Raw genomic sequence first — 14,985 nt, forward strand, 5'->3', positions numbered from 1 at the left:
CCCGCCCCCCCCAATTTAAAAATAAAAACAAAGTCCTTCACAGCCTAGTTCCAGGACTTTCTAGGCTGACCTTACATTGTTCAAGGTTCAGTTCAGGTGCCACCTTCTGATCCCCCAGTGATTCATGCAAATCCCACCCCCCAATATCCCCTCCTCCAGAAATTACTTTGGATTCGTTCATTTATGTGCATGTTATGTTCTCCCTGCCCCCCAGTAAATTGTAAGGTCCTTGAAGATATAGTAATAATAATAGTAATTGTTCAGTGGTGTTCCTCTCTGTGACCCCATTTGTGGTTTTCTTGGCAAAGATACTGGAGTGGTTTGCCATTTCCAACTCATTTTACAGATGAGGAAATGGAGGCAAACAGCATTATGTGACTTGCCCAGGGTCGCACAACTAGTAAGTATCTGAGGTCAGATTTGAACTCAGGTCTCCCTAATTCCAGGCCTGGTACTCTATCCACTATGCTACCTAGCTTCCCCAAATAATAGTAATAGCTTTAAGAAATTGTGCTTTAAGGTTTGTTTGTTTTTTTTTTAAATGAGCTGGGACAGCAGCTAGGTGGTGCAGTGGATAAAGCACTGGCCCTGGATTCAGGAGGACCTGAGTTCAAATCTGACCTCAGACACTTTACACTTACTAGCTGTGTGACCTTGGGCAAGTTACTTAAACCTCATTGCCCCCCTCCCATTCTTTTTAAAAGTCCATTGAGACTTGATACCTACTAGCTGTGTGACTCTGGGCAAGTCACTTAACCCTCACTGCCCTGCAAAAAAAAAAATGAACTGAGACAATTAACTCTTTTGTCCCATGTGGTTTCATTTGTGATTCCTTGAAACAGAGTTCTGGAAAACCAGGCTTTGATAAAGCCTATTGGGATTCAAACCTGACCAAAAAAAATTGAAACTAGAAATCTTATAAAAATAAATGTTGAAAACTATCTCTACATGTAGCTGAAAAATAATAAAATACTTTCATAATTTAATAAAAATTAAAAAACCTGACCAAGCCTTAAACCCAAATCATTCTGGCTTTCACTGATTGGCCAATAATAGGTGCCAGCCCAAACCTCACTTGGTCATTGTTTGATGACTCTGAGTGCAAATAGCAATTGTTTCTGTTCTGGTCAGAAACCCAGAGGGTCTTCCCCTCCCAGATAGAATTTTTTTTTTTTTAAGTAGGCAAACGAGCCCATCTTTTGCCTCATTTCTTACCTCACCTTAATCACTGAATGGGTGTGGCTTCTGACAAATTGAGACCTGGGAATGACCTTAGCTTCAAAAATGTCCCACTGCATCTGGATCATCTCCAGTTATCCTAATCTATGTCTTGCCACTGGACTCTGGTGGCTCTGGAGGAGTGAGGCTGATGACCTTGCTCAGCTCTGCCTCACTGAAATCCAATTCACTTGCAAGTCAAGAATCCCCCTCCTGATGTCACTGGTCCTCTTTGAGAAGGAAAGACAAACAACAAAGTTTGTAAAGCGTTTTACAAATGTGATCTCATCTGATCCTTGCAATCACCCTGGGAGGTAGGTGCTATTATTATCTCCATTCTACAGAAGAGGAAACTGAGGCTGAGACGGGTTAAGCGATTTCCCCAGGTTCACACAGCTAGGAAGTGTCTGAGGCAGGATTCGAATTCTGATCTTCCTATCTCCAGGTCCAACAGTCTATCCACTGGGTCACCTAGCTGCCTCTGGACATTGAACTGAAATGAGACAATGGATGTGAAAGCTCTTGGGAAAGTCTGAGGTGGCTGTATAAGCATAAGGCACTCATGATGATTTCTTTTAGGGGAGTCATGTGGTCTGGATTTCCTTGTGGACAGTTTCTTCCTGGGGTTTTCTGAGTCTCATCATTGGTTAGAAGGGACAGCCCAGACAACTATAGGCAGCCAAAGGGCATGATGCATGGTGTGTTGCCAGCTGTCCTAGCAACTGAATATTGAGTAGCATCATGGAGTGATAGAAGGGCCCTCAGTGGTCATCTACTTCAACTCCCCTAATTTTATAGATATGCAAACTAAATCTCAGAGAGGTGATATAACTTGCCCAAGGTCACACAGGTGAGTATCAGAGTCAAGATTTGAACCCAGATCCTTTGACTCAAAATCCAGTATTCTTTCCATTGTATCCCACAGTCTCCCAAGTGGGATGTCAGAGGAAGAAGCAACAGAGCTGTGCACATTGGGCTCCTGTGCACCTCAGGGAGGCCCAGATGTCCAGTTCCTTAAACCCCACCACAGCTCATGAGTGCCAAATGGGGGGGGCAGCTAGGTGGCACAGTAGATAGAACACTAGCCCTGGAGTCAGAAGGACCTGAGTTTGAATCCGGCCTCAGACACTTGACACTTGCTAGCTATGTCACCCTGGGCAAGTCACTTAACCCCAATCACCTCACCAAAAAAATAAATGAATGCCAAATGGGCACGACGTGGCCTAGGCTATTGCAAAATCAGGGATTGGGATGAGAGACTCCCTTGTCCCACCTGGGGAAAAGGAGCTACTTCATTTAGTTACTGTGTCCCCCAGCCCCCAGGGAAAGGTCACTGACAAAGGGGCATAGAGTGCAGTGTTTTCAGTATGGGAGATCGGATGTGGAGGGAAGGGGCAAACCTCGACCTGAGTTTTCCTTATTCTTCTCTGCCTCTCCCCTTCTGTCTCTCTGAGAAGACAAGATGTATGAGCTAGTACCGAGGACATCCATCCATTATGATGCCTCATAAGATGGACAAGCAACTCCATAGCAGAAACTGTCTAGGAAGCCAAGGAATATATTAGGAAGAATTCAAGACCCCCAAGGTCCCCACCTCCCACTCTGGGAGACAGTGCCCCTACTGCAGTTCTACCTCTGTGCCCTTCATGGCTGGCCTCGAGGCCTCTCCCAGGCTGGATCTCCCTCTCCCTACCTGTGAAATGACTGATAACCATTTGTCCCCTTATCTCATGACGGCGATGTTGGGAGGAGAAACCACCAGATGTGCAGTTGTTTCTTGGCAGCACCGTCTACTGGAATGGAAGCTCCCTATGAGGAGGGGCTGCTTCATTCTTTTTTTTTTTTTTTTAGTGAGGCAATTGGGGTTAAGTGACTTGCCCAGGGTCACACAGCTAATAAGTATCAAGTGTCTCAGACAGGATTTGAACTCAGGTACTCCTGACTCCAGGGCCAGTGCTCTATCCACTGTGCCACCTAGCCGCCCCTCTGCTTCATTCTTGTACTCCCCAGCCCCTTGCCCAGGGTTTGGCACATAGGAGGTACTTGATGCATGCTTGTTGACTGGCTGGTGGGGCAATGCCAGAGAAGGAGCTGAGGTGGTGAAGTGGACAGTGAGGCACCTACCCTCCCCCTTCTTTATATATGCTCTGCATTCTGACACTTGGCCTTTCTGGGTTTGCTTTGAAAAAAATCACAGCTGAGTCAGCAATTGTTTCAACTCAGGTGTCTGTTTTCCTTCATTCTCCCAGAGAGATGTGGTGTTACCTGTCCTGACATTTCTAGATGCTGCCCCTTGGCCTAGTGAGTGCCCTCCATGGAGACACCTTAGTCTGGATGTCAGGTTTTGGAGGGGGCTGAAAGAAGGGGCATCTCTCCTAGCCCAGAACCAGTTTATGGGGAGTTATTCTACAAAGGGGCCTCCGTCCCTGCTTTGATCCATCTGGTGTGGCTCGATGGTTCCTGGTTGGCCTGACATTCTCAGAAGCACTAAGAGTTCTGTTTCCTCATTCATCAATAGAAGGTCCCTCCAAACTCTCTCTACCCCACTGGAGCTTTCTGAGGACTTTCTTCCATCCCTTCGACCTGAGAAGAAGCAGTAGGCTCAGCCTCATCTGGGATGGGTTGGCACGGGGGTGACTCCTGAAGCAGTCCTGGGACCCTATAGGCACAGGGAGCATCTCCTTGCCTTGGAGCGTTCTTGGCTGGCACCATATCATAGGGCAGGCACCGGGGATTCTAGCACAGTGCTCAAGGGCAGGGCAGGGGAGGAGCTCGGTTGCCAGCATGGATGCTCTTCCAGTCCTGTGTGATCACTACTTTATAAAACATTTACCTTCTCTCCCACCCTTGCCCAGAAAATAAAGATGAGGCCACCAAGGTCCAAGTTGCATTTCTTCTTCATGCATTTCTTCTTCTACTTTTCCCTTTGCTAGAGCCGAGGGTCAGGGAATGGGGAAGGGAGAAGCTATTCCTGTTGTCCTCCCCAATTGGGGTACAGGTGGAACGCTGGCATGCTGACCTGCTTGACCCCTTTCACAATTCGAGGGCTTGGAAACTGGAAAGGAAAAATTCATGGAAAGAGAGAGGCCTGAGCTCCATCCTCCTACCTCTTCACCCCCTCCATATATCAGAAAACTGCTGCCCCTGGTAGGGTCTTGCCCTCACCCTCCCTCATTTCCTCACCTCAGGACTGCTGAAGGCCTTAACAGGCCTAATGTTTCTGAACGTGTTGGCATCTTTGCCATCCTCTGTGGGTGAGGGTGGACGAGGCACCAGGCCCAGGTCCCCAAGCCTGTAAGGCTGAATGTCGGCCAATTGCTGGAGCAGAGGTGGGGGCTCAGGCTCCTGAGAACTAAGAGGAAAGAGAGGGTTGAGGGGATCTCAAAAAGGGACCCAGCTGTAAGACCCTTCTCTTCCTCCATTTTGCATCTTTCAAAACCCAACCCAAATCTCTCCCAGAAGATGGCTCTCAGGCCAGATCACCACTCACCTCTCTTCAATAGTTGTCAAGAAGGACTGGATCGAGGGGGTCTTAACTGGGGGAGGCACAAACTCAGGGATCCGGGGCCCCACAAGCACAGCCTCATTCAACATAGTCAACAGTTGCCGCAGCATCTCCTTCCTCCCCAGGTGGAATAACAGGTCTATCTCGCCAGCCTCAGTTTTCTCAGGGCATGTCTGGGGGTGGGGATCAGGAGGAAGATAAGCCCAATGTGTGCAAAGAGGCTGGTCCTATGAGCTCTCACCAACTCCCCCACTCTACCTGCCTCCATCCGCACAGGTCTCAGTGCCTATCACAGCAGTCAGACTCAGCACCTATCTCACACACACTGAGTGTTTTAATCAACAGCACCACAGTCCTCTATGGACTTGTGGTCCATGGGGAAGCTGAGGCCGAGAGATGGGGCATGGCATGCTTTGTGATATGGGTCACTCTCTGTGTCTGGGACGGTTTCTTAATCTGAAGAATGGGCAGGCTAAACTTGACAGTCCCTAAGGCTCCTTCCATTTCAGGGATTTTAGGATTCTAGAGGTGTAATGTCATATCCAGAGTCACACAGGGAGTTAATGGCGGAGATGAGAGCAGAATCCAGGTCTCCCTGAGCTTCCGTTTCCTACACTGTTATGGGAAGAATTAAATGAGATAAAGGACGTGGGAGCACTTCGTCCACTGTAGAGTGCTGGTTGTTGCTAGGATGGCACATTGGGTTTGTTTAAAGGGGGGTCACACCTAGTACTCTTTGGGTCTTCCCTGTTACTCAGTGTTGCATTCCTGGCACATTGGCCTGTTGCCCGTGGGCAGGTAATGCAGTACACATTTCTGATTGGATAGTTCTCTTCCTTTGGGACCTTAGCCTTGACTAGCCACATCTTTTGTTTGTTTGTTTTTTGCGGGGCAATGGGGGTTAAGTGACTTGCCTAGGGTCACACAGCTAATAAGTGTCAAGTGTCTGAGGTCGGATTTGAACTCAGGTACTCCTGACTCCAGGTCCGGTGCTTTATCCACTGCACCACCTAGATGACCCCTTGACTGGCCACATCTTGAGCAAGGGTCTACATACTCACCTTTAGAAGGTCCCGGAGGTGGCAAGTTGCTCTGGTCAGCAAAATCTCCAGGCTTTGTCGGTTACCCCTCTCCTTGTCCAGCTCCTTGGTTAGCCTCTTGCCCTCTGTCTTCTGGTTGTTCAGTTGCCTCCTCAAGGTTTTTATCCTGTCCCTGGGCACCGGGGACCATGGACTATGAGGGTCTGGCTTTCCTTCCACTGTACCCCCTCACCCTGCAGTAGGTAAAGTGCTAGACTTGGAGGTAAGAAGAATCTGAGTTCTAATCCTGCTTCAGATGATTCTTAGCTGTGTGATCCTGGACAAGTCACTTAACCCTGTAAAATGAGGCTAATAAAAACACTCCCCTCCTAGGGGTGTTGTGAGGATCAAATGAGGTACCATCTGCAAAGTGCTTTGCAAACCTTAAAGTGCTATATAAATACTAGCTATTATCACCATACTGTTATCAGCATTATTATTAATACCATAACCATCATCATTATCATAATTATCATGGTCCTCATTCTCTTTATGTGGTGGGGATGAAGGAGGAGGATGGTGGGCTGTACGTAAGACAGAGCTGTACTTAGGGATGGCTGTGTTAGCCGGGATCGGTACCTCTTGCTGCTGCTTCTTGACCATGAGGGGGTACAGACACTCCCTGTGTCTACACTGGTCTGGGACCACCTCTGGTTAAATCATTATTCTTAGAGTTAGATGTGACCTCAAGAGATCATGTGTCTGTCTCCTACATTCCGGAGAAGGAAACAAAAGCCCAGAGAGAGAATGGAGGTGTCTATATCCAAGCCATGCAAAGTTTGTAACAGAGTTAAGGCTGGGGGCCAGATTGCTTCATTCCCAAATTAGAGGTCCTTCCATGTCCCAATCCTAATATTCCTCCAATAAATACCTAGGAATTCATTGGCTAGTTACCTTGTGTGAGCAGAGCTCTGGCTTCTTATGCTGAGTATTACCCTTAGGAGGGTAAATTTTCCCATCTATCCCATCCCTCCTCTTCACTCCCTTGGAGTGGGGGTTAAATTATCTTACTTCAGCTCTTTGTTGTCTTCCTCCATCTGCTGAAAAGCAATCTCTGCCTGGTTCAATATGATCCGAAGCTGGTCAGCTTCAATTTCTGCATGCTGCTGCTCCTGGTACTTTTCAGAAAGAAGTTGGATCATCTAGGTGAGAAGGGAGAGGCTAGTGACTACATGAGCAACACATATGACCAGCTACCATCCCAGGGTAGGCTGCTATCTGTTCAAGGTGGTTTACAGGGCTGAAGAAAATCGTATTGTGCTTTTCCCACATCCCCAGTGTATATGTTAATTTAAATACATATGTGTGTGTGCATACATACATTTAACAGATGAACTGTTGTTTCCCTTGTTTAAAAGAAGCCTCTCTCAGGGCAGCTAGGTGGTGCAGTGGATAGAGCACTGGCCCTGGATTCAGGAGGACCTGAGTGCAAATCCAGCCTCAGACACTTAACACTTACTAGCTGTGTGACCCTGGGCAAGTCACTTAACCCCAATTGCCTCACCAAAAAAAAAAGCCCCCCTCGGGGCAGCTAGGTGGTGCAGTGGATAAAGCATTGGCCCTGGATTCAGGAAGACCTGAGTTCAAATCTGGCCTCAGACACTTGATACTTACTAGCTGTGTGACCCTGGGCAAGTCACTTAACCCCCGTTGCCCCACAAAAATAATAATAATAAAAGAAAAAAAGCCTCCCTCAATCTACCCAAATCTTACCTATCCTTCAAGTCCTGCCTTATGAAACCTTTCCTGAGGACCCCAGTCCACAATGATGGTCTTCCCTCCTCTCCCTTTACATATGTCTGCACTGCTGATTTAGCATCTTGCTATCTTCTGACATCTCTTCTATTGCCCTGTCATGTTCTCATACTCCTTAACATTTAATTCATATGGATCTTTCTCCCAAACTAGGCTTCTAAGCCCCTTGAGGGTATAAACAGTCTTTATACAGAGATAGTTCTGTTAGCAAAAAGGATGCATCCCAATGAGATACACCCAATCACAGACCACTCAGGACCAGAATAGCCACATGAGAGCTCCTTGAGTGTAACAAGTGGTTTTGAAATGTGGGAAGGCTAAAGAGGGCCATGCTGTTCTAGCACCTGCCTTGTGGAAGAGAGGAAAAATTTTTTTTTTGGTTTTTTGTTTTTGTTTTTGCGGGGCAATGGGGGTTAAGTGACTTGCCCAGGGTCACACAGCTAGTAAGTGTTAAGTGTCTGAGGCCGGATTTGAACTCAGGTACTCCTGACTCCAGGGCCAGTGCTTTAACCACTGTGCCAAAGAGAGGAAATTTTTAAAAAGCTGTATGCCCCTCACCCACCAAAATTATGATTGGAAGCTTTGTTACCAGATGTGAAAATAATACAGAAGACCTAGGGATGAGTTCCAGAACAAAAATAAGAGAGGTTATGGCATGAAAACATCATGAAATATGAGCTCAGACTGAAATGTGACTGCTGGAAAGGTTCCTGGTATAGAGACTACCACCTTCCTTCCCTTTTAGATGGGTCTCAATGATCAATCATAATGTTACTACAACTTATCCTCCAGGCCAGCCTTGGCTCGTGTAAACACACAGAATTGGATAAAAATTCCCTGTAAAGTACCAAGGGCCAGTTACACAGACCCTAGAGTTTGTTTCCTGAAGAAAAACACAGTCCTTACAGTCCTGTTTTTCCCCCCTTATTGGGAAAATCACACAAGGTACATAGAGGAAGACTGTTGTACAGACACTTCTCTTCAGGCTATGAAGATTCCAGCTTGTTAGCTCTTCCAGAAGACGGAGTAAGGGATGAAAGAGAGGGGAAAAGAATGGAGGAGAGGAAAAAAGAAGGAGGTGGGGCTCTTTTTGCATTTCTCAAGGATGGTCTGACTATTCTCATTACTTGAAGTCTGTCAGCACCTCTGTAGTGGACAGCTCCCTGGCAGCCACTAAAGCCTTCCACATAACTTTTAGTTTTTAACTCTTGCAAACTTTCCATAGCTGCCTACTCTGTGCCAAATACCGTGCTAGCCACCAGAGTACATTAAAACAAAACATGTTTCCCCTAATTTCATTTATTTAGGGAGTACTGTATTTCTTCTATTCTTCATCCTGTTCATCCTCTGTCTCTCCCATAGCACCCTTTCCTCACCTCTACTTCCACTTCACTGCTGCTAGGGGGAAAAACAAAAACAAAAAAATCTGGTCCTAAAGAAAAAAATTTTCTCTCTAATATCTTCACTCTCTCCTCACCCCAGCTTCCTTAGCTTTATCAAGGATTCAGGCCTCTGATAAACCCTCCTTCTAGGACAGGGCATCAGTGTACATGCAGGTTAGAACCTTTCTCTCTTGTGACATGGCAGGTCCTACCTTGATGTGAGTGAGGCTGTTTTTAACCATGGTCTTCTCATTTCTCTCCAGAATGGCCAGCTGTTTGCACAACTCCACCTTAGACTCTTTCAGCTCATCATTCTCCTTTAGCTGCTCCAAATTTCCGGAGTTTATTTTGGCCAGATCTAGGGCCACAGTCATGTTCTCCCGGATAGCTCTCTTTGTTGTCTCTGCCATCTGGGAGCTAGAAACCTTGCGAAACTCAGCTGCCACTGTGTTTATACGATGGATTATGTCCTTCCGAAGTCTTTGTAGAATAGAGAAAAAGACCTAGTATGATGCCCAGGGCCTTAGATATTTTTGGAATTAAATTTCAGAGACCTCTTTCCAGAAGACAAAAACAAAACAAAACAAAACAAAAACAACCTCTGCTCTTCCTCCGGCACTGAGATTTTCTGCTGATGTTCTCTAATCCCATGCCTTATAAATTGGCCGTGGAGATACAGAATTATAGAGCATCAGAGCTAGAATGAATCCCAGGTCAATACCAATCCTTTATGGATGAGGAAACTGAGGCCAAGCATACACACAGGTTAATGCGAGGTTGCGCAGCTAGGAACTAAGAGGTAGATTCCCCAGACTCCTATTTCAGTTGCCTAAGCTTGGATGACTAGATCTCCTAATAGATATCCTTTGATTTGGGTGGATGACCCCTAGAGCCAATTAGATACTAGGAGAAGAGTTGTCAGTCCTTTATTTCACCCCATCCTGTACCCCTACCCCTCCCATCCCCCAACCCACCATTACCAACAGGTGGCTCAAACCTTTCTTTATCCATCACAGCCTTCCTTTCCATGTGATAAACATAGGATTTGTAGTCATCTTGCTGCTTCTTCAGCTGCTCCTCCAAAAGGGAAAATTTGGCCAGGAGATCACTTTTCTGGAATTGGAACTCCTCTAGGGCCGCCAGCTTACCCCCTGCCCAGGAAAGACCTCGTGAGCAAGTGGACCCCAGCACCCTAGAAAGTCTCCAACTGGCCTGAGGGTGGCCTGGGGTGTATGAGATGATTTACCCCCAGGCATGGGCTCCCTGGTGAAACTCTTCTTTGCACCCACTGCTCCGGGCCTGTCTCTCACAGCTTCCCAACCCACACCCTCTGCTTCATGAAGTCTTCCTAGTGTTCCCTGTGCCAAGCATATCCAGTACCTTTTAGGGTTTTGCCCAATCAAAACCTTCCCCTTGGTAAGCCCTCTCTCCTTTTCTTCCATTTATTTAGAGTAGACTTATGTTTCAAGACTTAACTCAAATCCTACCATCTGCTTTCTTGACTAGTCCCCCATGACTTCCCCCTTTTCAGAAATCTAGAACACTTATGCAAGGTGTGGCTAATTGATCACAATATACAAATGAGTCTCGTCCCTTCAGGGTGGTTCACTTGGGAAAATGTACGTTTATTTGAACGATCACTTGTTCCATTTCCAGTCCTACCTTCAGCCATTCTCCTGGGAAGCAACCCCTGTGGAGACATGGTCTGCTAATTGTTTCTGTGGGTGCTGCAACCACAGCTATTCAAGACCCAGAAAAGGAAGTTGCCACCCAAATCCTTGACATTGTGAAATTGTTGAACATCAGAAACTCAAAAGAATTCATCAGTGGGAATGACATGGAGGATAAATGTCTACGTGGTAATGGATGTATTACATTTGCTTTGTTACTGTGAGAAAAAATGGGGTTTGGGGACTTTTAGAGGCCCTCACTCTAGGGCCTAACTCAGAGAGCCTTGCCTGACTTTTTTTTTTTGGTGAGGCAATTGGGGTTAAGTGACTTGCCTAGGGTCATACAGCTAGTAAGTGTCAAGTGTCTGAGGCAGGATTTGAACTCAGGTCCTCCTGACTACAGGGCCAGTGCTTTATCCACTGTGCCACCTAGTTGCCCCCTGACCTTTCTTAAGGCCAGCCCAGAGTCAGGAGAATTTCAAAGGAAATGTAGAATGACCTTGTTGACTACCTACAGGAAGTTACCTCACTAAAAACCACACCTACCTGAAAGCTTTTCCCCTCAGAGGGTCTGCTCTCTGAACTCTGACATCAGCACATACTGTTCATGGACCACCCTCAAGTCCAGTGAACCAGTAGATTTGAATGATGCTAGTCAATTAGTTTTGAGCAGTGTGTAAGGGTCACCTTTGCTCCTGACCGCAGGAAGTGTCCCCTCTGACTCACTCTCTTGGCCCTGGCACTTGAAGGAAGCAGACGCAGCCTACTATGGTACCCCACTATCTCTCCTTAACTTTCTGAGCCATGTGCTCTCTTTACTAATATTTAATATGCTTTAATAAATGCTTAATGCCCCCAAAACTGGTGCAGTAGCCTATAATTTCTAAGTAATAAATATATGATAAACCCCAGCTACATTCCCTAAACTTGGGACAATTATAGGGCGACCACATATTTTAATCGCCACACTACTATACTTGAAGAAACATGGTACCTTTCCATTCAACTTGTAGCTAAAACATTCTGTATGTGCTGTCATCTCTCCCATTAGAATGTGAGCTTCTTGAGGGGAGGAACTGTCTTATTTTTCTACTGGTCTCCCTAGCACTTACAGAACAGTGCTTTGCATACAGTGAGTGCTTAAGAAGCACTTTTTAGGGGCAGCTAGGTGGCACAGTGGATAAAGCACCGGCCCTATGTTCAGGAGGACCTGAGTTCAAATGCAACCTCAGACACTTGACACTTACTAGCTGTGTGACCCTGGGCCAGCCATTTAACCCTCATTGCCCCACCCCCACAAAAAAGCACTTTTTCATTCATTTCATTTCATTCTTTCATTCATGTGAACATAGATTTAAAAAAATACTTTAGAAACTTGTCTTAATGAGCAGAAAAAGCACTAGTTCTAGATCCAGAAGACTCTTCACATCCCAGCTCTGACCTCTACTGACTGTGTGACCTTGGGCAAATCATTTAATCTCCCTAGGCCTCAGTTTCCTCATCTGTAAAACGAGGGGGTTGGTGTAGGTGACATCTGAGGTCTCTCTGGCTCTCGGTATATGTGTTTTTTTTTTTAGTGAGGCAATTGGGGTTAAGTGACTTGCCCAGGGTCACACAGCTAGTAAGTGTTAAGTGTCTGAGGCTGGATTTGAACTCAGGTCCTCCTGAATCCAGGGCCAGTGCTCTATCCACTGCGCCACCTAGCTGCCCCTTCGGTATATGGTTTTATGACCATAAGCTCTAGAGCTGGACAGGCTCATGGAGTCTGACCACCTCGTTTAGAGAATCAAAGATCCAAGAAAAGGTTAAGTGATCTAAGATCAAACATTAAAGTATGGAGAACTTTAATATGAACCCATGTCTTCTGATTCCAAATTAAATTCCACACTGGTCTACCAGACCATGTTAACCTTTAGACATTGTAGCACTCTCTTTTTATTAGCCTCATTGGTGGCAAATCACCCTCTTTTGAAATTTGGATGGGGCAGCTAGATGGCACAGTGGATAAAGCACCAACCCTGGATTCAGGAGGACCTGACTTCAAATGTGACCTCAAACATTTGACACTTACTAGCTGTGTGATTCTGGGCAAGTCACTTAACCCTCATTGCCCTGCCCTCCACCAAAAAAAAAAAACTATTAAAAAAAATTAAAAAAAAGAAATTTGGATGAAAATAGACACAAGTAATTTATAATTCTGTCTGGTAAAAAAGGCAGTAACAACTAGGTCATATGTTTTGGGATCACAAACAAGATATGGCTTTTGTCTCAACACTAATTTGTTTTTAAATTTTATTTATTAAATGGCTCTGAAGGCAATCTTCAAAGAGAATTCCAGAAATTATTTAAGTAACAGCAGTCTTTCTGGAATAAACTCACAGCTTCTCAGAGGAGACTACTTTGAGAGGGTATCTCTCCTTGAGATGTCAAAATTCTGGTACATTTGTTAAATGATCACATTCATTATCTTCTAGCCCCACTTCCTTGAGTAAGAGTACTTGACATTTTCCAGTTTACTGTGTATTTCTTAAGTACTTACCTAGATAAGTTCTCTTTCTTGAAGGCAGGGATCTGCCTTTTCCTTCTATCTCATCCATGGTGCAGCCTAGGTCAGTGGCTTGGAATCACTCAGTGAAGATGTTATAAATGGTCTGCCTGATTTGGGCCCTTCCCTTACCTAATATGATATTCTCCATGGTGAGCTGGTCTTTGGTCTCCTGGAACTCATGGCGCACCTGGGCCAGCTGGGCCTCAAAGGCATCCTTCTCCATCTCCTTAGAGATCTGCAGCCCCTGCAGCTGAGAGTTAAGGTCAGCGATCTCATCCACACGCTGGTTGAGAGTTCGTTTCAGGAAGGAAACGACCTCTTTCTTGTTGTGGGCCAGCTGGTCAAACTCATCCTGGAAGGCCTTCTCTTGCCGGGACAATTCATCCCACTTATTTTTGTACCTAGGGAAGGAGGCAGGCAAGAGCTGGAGGAGCAGAATGCTTTCCTGCCAGATGATTGTAGGAACTGGGACAAGATTTTAAGAGAGGTTAGGTTGTCTAGAGGTTCCCTAGTGATCTTTCCTACCCAGTCAGGAAGGAGACAATAAGCAAAATGGTGAGGAACTGGGGGCATTGATGCTGTCTTCCAACTTCCTAGGAGAAAAGAACGAGAAGACAACAGCAGGTCCAAAGGAGCAGAAAGGATGCAGACAGATAGTGGAGATCAACATGAGGCTGTAATATCATCAGCCTTATAGAACTAGGAGAAAAATGGAACTCCTCAAAGCCAGGAACTTTCCCAACTGATTTGGAAAGAATCAGAGATATTTGTGCTTAGGTAAAAGACAGAGCAGCTGTTAACCTGGTGTGATTGCAGTACAACACCACACTTTCCAAAAACATCTCTCTTCAGTGGCCTGTCACTGATGCTTGAGAGGCAACCCTGTGGCTTGCCCTGCCCATCCCTTTGCATGATGCAAATCCCCATTACTTCAATGTGATCGAGCTTTTCGGAAAGCTGAGTTGCTCGGTCAGCACAGGCAGAGGAGATAGAGGGGCTGAGTGGTTGGAAAGGGCTCAGAAAGAGGAGTTGAGCAACCTGGGAGTCAGACTGACCATCTCCCACTCTGAACCAGAGCCCTCCCAGGAGCCAAGCACAGCGACCAGTCCCCCTGCCCCCACCCCCTGGACTTTAGCTTTCTGGTACTCAGAGCTGGTCTGTTCTTCAGACTGTTAGAGCTGAAAGGACCCAGAGGGGCCATCTATTTCAACCCCTTCATTTTTATGGATGGAGAAGCTGAGGTCCTGGGTTGGGGATGAGGAAATACTTGCTCAAGGTCACAGATTTGGTTGGAGGAAGAGCTAGTGTTAATACTCAGGTCTCTTGGCTCCATATCCAGAGCCCTTCTCATTAGTGCCAGGAGAGGGACCTAAGGCAGTCCCTCCCTCCCAAGGGGTCCAAAGTCTGTTGCCCCCATTGCCCCAACAGAGTGTGGAACGGTGACTGGCTGTCGTCTGGGCCTCCTGACTCACTGACTTGTCAAGCCGATTCTCCAGGTCCCGGATTTGAATGTGGTAGAACTCCCGGGTCTCTGTTAGGACTTCCTGGATGGCTTTAGTAGCTGTTTGGATATCTGTTTTCTTCTTCTTCTTCTTCCCCTCTCCTTTCTTTTTAGGAGCCATGGCTGACTGCAGCTGCTGCTCCTTTAAAAGGCCAAGCTGTTGCTAAGGAAGCTGCCCCCTCCCTACATAGCAACAGGCAAAGAAGGAGATGAATTTAAAGGAAACCTGACCTCTTTGAAGTTGGGACTGTATTCATTTTTTCCTATCTCTTCTTCTTGCCTCACTAGGATATGCAAAAATCTGTCCCTTGCCTGCATCTTCCAATC

The 14,985-nt window shown here is 46.2% G+C and overlaps 1 protein-coding gene across 1 annotated transcript; it reads right to left on the bottom strand.

Moving 5' to 3' along the window:
• Positions 1–1,641: 1,641 nt before the first annotated feature.
• Positions 1,642–14,785, bottom strand: LOC122742502 (cilia- and flagella-associated protein 157-like). The gene is made up of 9 exons (XM_043986790.1): positions 14,634–14,785; positions 13,287–13,558; positions 9,937–10,090; positions 9,152–9,419; positions 6,814–6,944; positions 5,785–5,935; positions 4,709–4,896; positions 4,402–4,570; positions 1,642–4,273 (listed from the first exon to the last, which is right to left on the bottom strand). The coding sequence occupies exons 1-9, from the start codon at positions 14,777–14,779 to the stop codon at positions 4,184–4,186; spliced, it is 1,569 nt and encodes a 522-aa protein (XP_043842725.1). The 5' UTR covers positions 14,780–14,785; the 3' UTR covers positions 1,642–4,183.
• Positions 14,786–14,985: the final 200 nt, after the last annotated feature.

Source organism: Dromiciops gliroides, chromosome 2 (assembly GCF_019393635.1).
Source record: "Dromiciops gliroides isolate mDroGli1 chromosome 2, mDroGli1.pri, whole genome shotgun sequence".
Taxonomy (NCBI): Eukaryota; Metazoa; Chordata; class Mammalia; order Microbiotheria; family Microbiotheriidae; genus Dromiciops; species Dromiciops gliroides.

What these genes read in the sequence shown, in the direction of transcription:
- LOC122742502 (XM_043986790.1), bottom strand. Translation starts at nt 14,779, where the DNA reads ATGGCTCCTAAAAAGAAAGGAGAGGGGAAGAAGAAGAAGAAGAAAACA. An exon ending in ACCTCCGGGACCTTCTAAAG is followed by an intron (nt 4,897 to 5,784) that starts GTGAGTATGTAG and finishes CCCCACCCCCAG; the next exon opens with ACATGCCCTGAGAAAACTGA. An exon ending in AGGCCTTCAGCAGTCCTGAG is followed by an intron (nt 4,274 to 4,401) that starts GTGAGGAAATGA and finishes TTTCCTTTCCAG; the next exon opens with TTTCCAAGCCCTCGAATTGT.